At 44.9% G+C, this 7,428-nt stretch overlaps 3 protein-coding genes across 3 annotated transcripts; 2 read left to right on the top strand and 1 right to left on the bottom strand.

Moving 5' to 3' along the window:
* Window positions 1–1,234: 1,234 nt before the first annotated feature.
* LACBIDRAFT_303585 (transaldolase) lies at window positions 1,235–2,758 on the bottom strand (the record flags this gene model as incomplete). Its single annotated transcript, XM_001884190.1, has 4 exons — window positions 1,235–2,212; window positions 2,263–2,364; window positions 2,438–2,607; window positions 2,668–2,758. The coding sequence occupies 4 exons, from the start codon at window positions 2,756–2,758 to the stop codon at window positions 1,235–1,237; spliced, it is 1,341 nt and encodes a 446-aa protein (XP_001884225.1).
* Window positions 2,759–5,946: 3,188 nt separating this feature from the next.
* Window positions 5,947–6,258, top strand: LACBIDRAFT_303586 (uncharacterized protein; the record flags this gene model as incomplete). Its single annotated transcript, XM_001884098.1, has 1 exon — window positions 5,947–6,258. The coding sequence occupies one exon, from the start codon at window positions 5,947–5,949 to the stop codon at window positions 6,256–6,258; it is 312 nt and encodes a 103-aa protein (XP_001884133.1).
* A 148-nt stretch (window positions 6,259–6,406) lies between these two features.
* Window positions 6,407–6,622, top strand: LACBIDRAFT_303587 (uncharacterized protein; the record flags this gene model as incomplete). Its single annotated transcript, XM_001884099.1, has 2 exons — window positions 6,407–6,538; window positions 6,587–6,622. The coding sequence occupies 2 exons, from the start codon at window positions 6,407–6,409 to the stop codon at window positions 6,620–6,622; spliced, it is 168 nt and encodes a 55-aa protein (XP_001884134.1).
* Between the last annotated feature and the right edge of the window lie 806 nt (window positions 6,623–7,428).

Raw genomic sequence — 7,428 nt, forward strand, 5'->3', positions numbered from 1 at the left:
TCCCAACCGCACTTAGACCCCCCCAAAGTCTGACCACCCTCCAACAACCTTGCAAATCTCCAAAATAACGTCTGTTGAACTCAAGTTTCTCTCTGATTTTCTCGATGTTGGAGACCAGATTGAGGAATACAAAGAGATGAATGAGGATCTCCCGGTCCTCCAGAAAAAGCAACGACGGCTCATGAGGAAATGTAAAGGTCTACGCTCCTTCGTCCGTTCCCTCCCGGATGAACTACTCAGCCGGATCTTTATCTGCGGGTAAGTCTACCCGACTAATATTCTTCCAAATCTTTCCTCATTATATACTGCTAGATGGGTTGATCTAGCTGACGCTAACTTTAGGTGCTTGCGATCCACCCCCTGTGCTTCACGGCACATCTACAAAAGCCAATTTTTCACCGCGTCTCGATATTGTTGATGCTGGGATCATAGAGCATGCGACCGCCGAGCTGGCGTCTGTCATCTTCCAGGCATACTTGAAAGAATTTAGAATTGCGCAAATTAAACGTATATGGTAGGTTATTGAGAATTCGAACTGGATGATATCATTTGCAACTCAACATTTCCTCGAAGGTCCTGGCGTTTTTCACAAAGCAAGAGCCTCAGCGAAGATAATGTGTTGTTCAGGCTAGGGCTCCTCTTCGCCTTTTTTTCGGCTCGCTATGCAGGTGGCGTAGTTCGCGTCCGCCAAGGCTCAAGAGGGCAAAGAATGCACTGTTGACTTTGCGGTGATCGCGTCCGCTTGAGAATAAAAACTTTGGATCTCCTCCGTCGCACTCTAATCTAACGTCAAGAATTTGAAACCGCTCGGTTAAGTTACTGATCTACAAATTTATTTTAAGGACACAGACCTGTCCCTCCCCATGTGGAAATCAACAAAGAAGAATTGACCCTTTGCAAATCCCTCCCCATCCCAATTGAGAATACAAGTTTCTGCCAGATGGTGGCTGGCTATCATGGTTTTGGTCTCCGCTGTATGTATCCCATCATCCTCAACGGTGAGTTTGATCGCCTTGGTTAGGTGATAAACTCTTTGAAGGGAATATAAAGCTTGTTTTAGATCAATTTGGTCTTTGTCCCGAACTCAAAATCATTTAGAATTAGCACCGAGAACATCTAAGACGCAATTACCCTCCCGAATCCCACCGCACCGAACCAAAGATACGAATGGTACGTAACGACTCTACAAATTGGCCGAATAAAAACCCAATACGTATATGTAAGTACTGTATAATCATATCACCTTGACACTCTGACCAAGACACTGGCCTACAGCGATAACGCCCTCCTGAACCCCAGCACACAAATTCAAATTCAAACTCGACGTTTGTTCAACCCATTCGATCCCTTCAAGACCTTTCTTCGCAACCAACGTCGTCGTCGTTCTATCCAATTGTCCATTCTCGCAGGCATCTGACGTTGACGTCTGCCCCACCCCCATCTGACTTTTCCCGCGCGCTTCTGCCTCCCTCAAAACCTCCAACGCACACCTAACCCTCCCCTCCAGCTTCCTCGCATCCCTACTAAATTTCTCCAGGCCCTCGGGGACTTTATCAAGCGCTATCCCGCCTTCTTCCTTTAGCGCATTTTCAAATAGGGTGCCGTCTGGGTCTGGGGAAGTGGGGTTGAAGTAGACTGGTATCGTGGATGTGGGTAGGGCCCATGGCGGTGATATAGAGTCGGACAACGTCGAGTCGGCTCGAACCCCCTCCCTCCTCCTCAACCCATCCAACAACTCGGGAGGAAGCGTAACTAAATCCGGTCCCCCCTTGCTTCCATGCCTCCCCACCTCAACAAGCTCATCGACACTTCGAAATCCAGCTGCCATGATTTGGGTTTTTGTCCCCAGTTGAGTGTACGCGTTTCGGATGTCACGGAGGAGGTTGAGGCCTGGGTGTGTTTCTATAGCTGGTTTCTTCCTCTCGTCAGAAATGTGGCCGACATCATCGAGACCAAGACGAGCCCTTGCATCGCACCAATCCTTAACCCTTCCAACAAAAGGCGATACAACGCTCACTCCCGCCTGGGCACACGCCACGGCCTGTACCTGTCCAAAGACCAGGGTGAGGTTCGTGTGTATCGGTGAGGATGGGAGGGACTCGAGGGTGTGTGCGGCAAGAATGCCTGGGTATGTTGCTGGGATTTTGATTAGGAAGCGGGAGGGGGGGATGGGCGGGGAGAGGGAGTTGAAGAGGGATGTTAGGGATTTGGCCTGTGGATAGGTGGTCAAATGGGGTGAAGGATGGAGGAAGGAAGGGTTACCTTGGTGAGAATGGCATGATAGTCGTATCCCAGCCGAGGGTCTACAGACACGGATACGCGGCCTGGTATGATATTGAGGATCTCCGCGCCCACTTGTACGAGCTTTCAAGTTGCGTTTTTTTTTCCGTCCTCCATTAAGCAATTTTTACTCAAGCAACGAAACTAGGGAACTCACCAATTTATCCATTGCTAAGTCGGTTTGTTCATTCAACGACGCCGTTGGCAGCGTGGAACACGCATAGTGAACGGCGTCTGTGAAGATGTGGGCGTATTCGGGTTTGGAGAGTGCGTGAGAGACGAGGGAGGGGTTGGATGTTGCGTCTATTGGGTTGAATTCTTTGATTTCTGCGGTATGGGGAGTTGGGTTTTTTTTTTCTGGAAGGAAGCAAAAGGGGAGAAACGTACTGAGATACTCAGCTCCATCACTCGCAATGACTATACCAGACTGTCTTATCGCGTCGAGAGCTGTAAACTCGAATTCCGGGTCGGTTGCCATCGTTCCAGGTTATCGTCGTGAAGGGGGTCCACTTATATATGAATGTGAATACATGGCCTGGGTACACGGACGTCATGTTAACGTTATCATTGCTAATAGGGTGTCCGGGTCCTATCCATCCATGATGCCATCTATCTATCGATGGCGGTGGGGATGGCACGTTCGCCCGCGTCCTCCAGTAATTACTGCTTTGAGTTTCAATGAGTTTTTGGTGAGTTCTCATTGCGGGCGATAATTTGTTTCTACAGGCAACCTTTGAACGTTCACCGTGTCGTACAATAACGGGAAACGCACTTGTGAAATGCGCCCACCGCCCGATTCGGATTCAGATCATCATCGGAAGATGATGAGATTATCACCTGGGATGGCTCACTCATCCTGCAGCAATTTTCGGCGTGCACTGTCCGATGCATTGGTTTGTTTGAAAGAGAACCAAGAATGGAGATATGACAAAAATATCCAACATCAGCTAGCATCATAGTATCATTGTGGGGAAGAGAACTTGGAAGGGAAGTGCTGGGAAAGGGCCGCGGATTCCGTCCCGCGAAGCGGAGTTTGTTTGTCTGTGTTTCTTTCGGAGGTTATGAGTGTTGAAAACGTTGAAACCTTGACCGGTGACCGCGCACAACTCGATGGCTCAGACTTGGAAAGCACGTTCGCATAGTATGCGGCATACCTACTCTGCTCTGCTTCTTTACATAAGCACTTGGCCACTTGCAACAGTATGCTGTCCAGGTCCAGGCCCAAAGTTCCAGGCCGTCACTGGGCACTGGCAATGGGTTTGCACCAATGTTCAACTCCAGGAACAGTGGAAGCCTCTTTCACAGACGACTCGGCGAGCTGGAGGCGGCCTGACAGTAGTTTTTTGCACTGCTTCAATGGACTCCAAGGAGGGTATACAAGATAGGACACATACACATGTAGCAACAACGACACACTCCCGATTTGGGCAGTCAGAGTTTTAATCCCCCTAGTAACCACTAACCTAACCTTCTAATCTAACCAGGAACATGCTACCATGTGGGGAAAATATATCCCTAAACCTAACCATTAACCCTAACCTCCTAACCTTACCCTAACCTCCTAACCCTACCAAGAACGCACTACCGCGCGGGGAGAATAAAGTAAGAGTGCACTACTGCGCAAAAAGACACTAACCCTAACCAAACCCTAACACTAAGCTCTAACGCTAACAGCAGTGATTCGGCATGTACTTTGGAGTGTCAAAAATATCCAATTTGATGGGAGATCAATGACACATTGTCATGTGCCTAGATGTGTTGGGTGTCACTTCTTGTCTGTCCTGGACTCTGAGCAGGGGCCAAAATCTGCAAACTGCAGAACTCTGGCTTAGTTTGGACTTTGGAGGCTGTTTGGCTGCACTCTACTTGCTCTCAACCTTTTGGGTGACGATCAAGGGGTATCAGAGGGGTTGAAATGCCATGTTGGAATTTGGGATTCAATTGAGGTGATGAGTGGGAATCTAATCAGTGCAACCCTGATGCGTCATTCCACCTGCTCAGCTCTTCCCATCCTGTCAAATTAGGGACTGTCATGGATCAGTAATAACTGGGTATTATCCGTGGCCATTGATACCCATTATCCACAGATCCAGACCTGTGGATATATATGGAAATCCGCGGATATCTGTGATCCGTATACTATATTTAATAATATTTGGGCAGCCTTGGTGGAAGCTGCAGCTGCTACACACTAACATGCGACTGTCCTTTGTTGGCCTGTGGAACTCGTCAATCTCATTTTTTCATAAGATAAAAACACTCTTTGATGAATTTGAATATAAATTTATCAAAATACAATTATTTCTTCAGTCATTCTTGTAAATTTGACTCTGATTTTATCATTCCACACTAGTTAAGCATTCATAGAGTGGACTATGTTACACCTTTGACTTCAATGCTATACAGAGATCAATCTGGTCATGAATAAATATTTAACAGGCCAGAAAAAGCCTAGAAAGACAATGTGTATATGACAGATCAGTGATAGAGACATACTATACACATCTGTGACTTACTGAAAACCAAAAAATCCTGAAGTGATATTTCAGAAACAAAAAAAAAGCAAAGATATAAAGTACTTATACTTATTGAACCTTCCAAGCCATGTATAACACTGGGGTAAGTAGCTTGACTACACTAGTATTCATAGTGGTATTTGATGCTTACCTGGCATCCAATCCTTAATAGTATGCATAAGGAGTACTAAAAAGGAGTGAAATTGGTTTAATAGTAAAAATAAATTAAAAAAGGCTTGCTTCCAAAGAATTTGGGGATGGGAGGAGTTTGACAAAGTATGAATTTCACTAATAACAGCTATAGAATACAATTTAGAACTTTCATAGTTGACTTATCACAAATTTGAAGACTTACTTCATATCCAAATTATGATGTTTGCTTTTCATGTAGATGCCAGTAATATTTTTATGAACTGAGGCTTGATCCTTTCATTTTCCACCATTATCAAAGAATGAGCTTCTACTGAAGTTCACATAAGATATTACAGTAAATTTCTGTATAACAAAATTCTCCTAAATGAGAGCTTTCTAACCCATATTTTTTTGTGGAAAACGGTAAAGAACTGATGAAGATAGATGGAGGGCTGCTCTGTGCCACTATACTCATGGATATATCTGTACTGTGGCTTATCCAATCCGTGGGTGGGAAAATCCACAGATTGGGTATGGATAATACCCAGATCTATCCATGACAGTCCCTATGTCAAATAACTCCGAAACCTGCCTTCACAATCCCATCAACACAACCGCAATCACATGTCTCTTCATTCCAGGTACACCTATCATCTATGCACCCACCACTGAATCTCCTCTCGCCTTGCTTTTCGGAGTCATTCAATTTCATATGTTGGCTACAGACAGACTGTTGTCTTATAGCTACCTTCTGCTGAACTACGCCTCCTCATTCCTCCCACTTTCAGACTTGCATCACACCTCGGTCATTTCCCCAATGAAAAGGCTGTGGAAAAAGTAGACATCCCATACGACCTCCTCTGCCCTCTTTCTTGCCGTCTGGAATCTTTGTGAACAGCCCATGCATAAATTATAGCAAATAACACTTTCCTCTACTGCTTGCCCCAAATGGCCCAGCTCAGCAGCCCGACGGCCCCGAGCCAGGCTATTGGGCTCACTATCGCCATACGTCTTGCGTATGTCCTCCATGAACAACTCAATCACCCCAGCATTCACCATTGCCTCTGCCAGCTCCAAACCCAACGGCAATGCCAACTTACAAACCTCCCCCTTCCAAAGCTCAACTCACCCTGTCTTCATATCTCATTTAGTGAAGGTTGCAGCTGGCCAGCTCCACGGTCAAGAAGAGCCTGCTGTTGTTGCCTCAGCCCTCAAAGCCGCTTTCAATCCCGCAGCACTCACTCTGGAAGACATTCAAGCCTTTGTTCAAAAGGCTATCAACCGCGAAGAGTTGCGAAAGTACAAAATAAATTCTCCCCCCACAAACTGACCTGTTCGTATCTATGCTGATGGTTGGTCACTATATCTATTTCTTGATATGTCACTATGCTCATTAAGATCACATGGTAGGCATATATGATTTCTTTCACTTTGGGTACATTTTTGCTCAACAGTAGAACTGAAATATAAAAAGTACCATGAGTCATGCTCTCCAGTTGCGCCAAGCCAAATTATCATTCCCATCTGTGTACCTCCTAGTTGGAGTGAAGTCTGACAAACTGGTACAAACCCACAAATTTCATACTGTCATAACACATGGTGAGTGGTCAGCAGTTGTTCGCTAAATCCTATGAACCTTCATTCTAATGAAACAACAGACAAGAAGCTGTGCGACACTGCCATTGGGTAGATGAGGTCGTTGGTGAAGCACCTTGGGTGCACTACTGGCTACCACTTTTATCGTATAAATAAGGTAACTGCCTAGAGGTCATTGTGTATAAGTCCACAGTCTTTATGATAGGGAATCATTCCAGTTGCCATGTCTTTTCATTATCATAAAGCCTGCGCTTTTTTTCATTAATTGTAGGCAAGGCCTTAGACCTCCATCTCATTATGTACCTGGTCAATATCATTGCGATTTTCATTAGCCACTTGGGCAATATCATTGGAAATTTCATTAGCTACTTGACTGATATCATTGTGATTTTCATTAGCTATTTGGAAATTATCATTGGAAATTTCATTAGCCACTTGGGCAATATCATTGGGAATTTCATTAGGCACCTGGGCAATATCATTGCAATTTTCATTAGCTTAGTTGGGCAATATCATTGGAAATTTCATTAGCTACTTGACTGATATCATTGCGATTTTCATTAACTATTTGGGAATTATCATTGGAAATTTCATTAGGCATGTGGGCAATATCATTGCAATTTTCATTAGCTAACTGGGCAATATTATTGCGATATTCATTAGCTATTTGGGAATTATCATTGGAAATTTCATTAGCCTCTTGGGCAACACCACCGCGATACCCATTAGCTACCTGGGAACCATCATTGGAAATTTCATTAGCCTCTTGGGAATCTCATTAGGCACCTGGGCAATATCATTGTGATTTTCATTAGCTACTTGGGCAATATCATTGGAAATTTCATTAGTCACCTGGGCAATATCATTATGATTTTCATTAGCCTAGTTGGGCAATATTATGCGA

Source organism: Laccaria bicolor, genomic scaffold (assembly GCF_000143565.1).
Source record: "Laccaria bicolor S238N-H82 LACBIscaffold_24 genomic scaffold, whole genome shotgun sequence".
NCBI lineage: Eukaryota > Fungi > Basidiomycota > Agaricomycetes > Agaricales > Hydnangiaceae > Laccaria > Laccaria bicolor.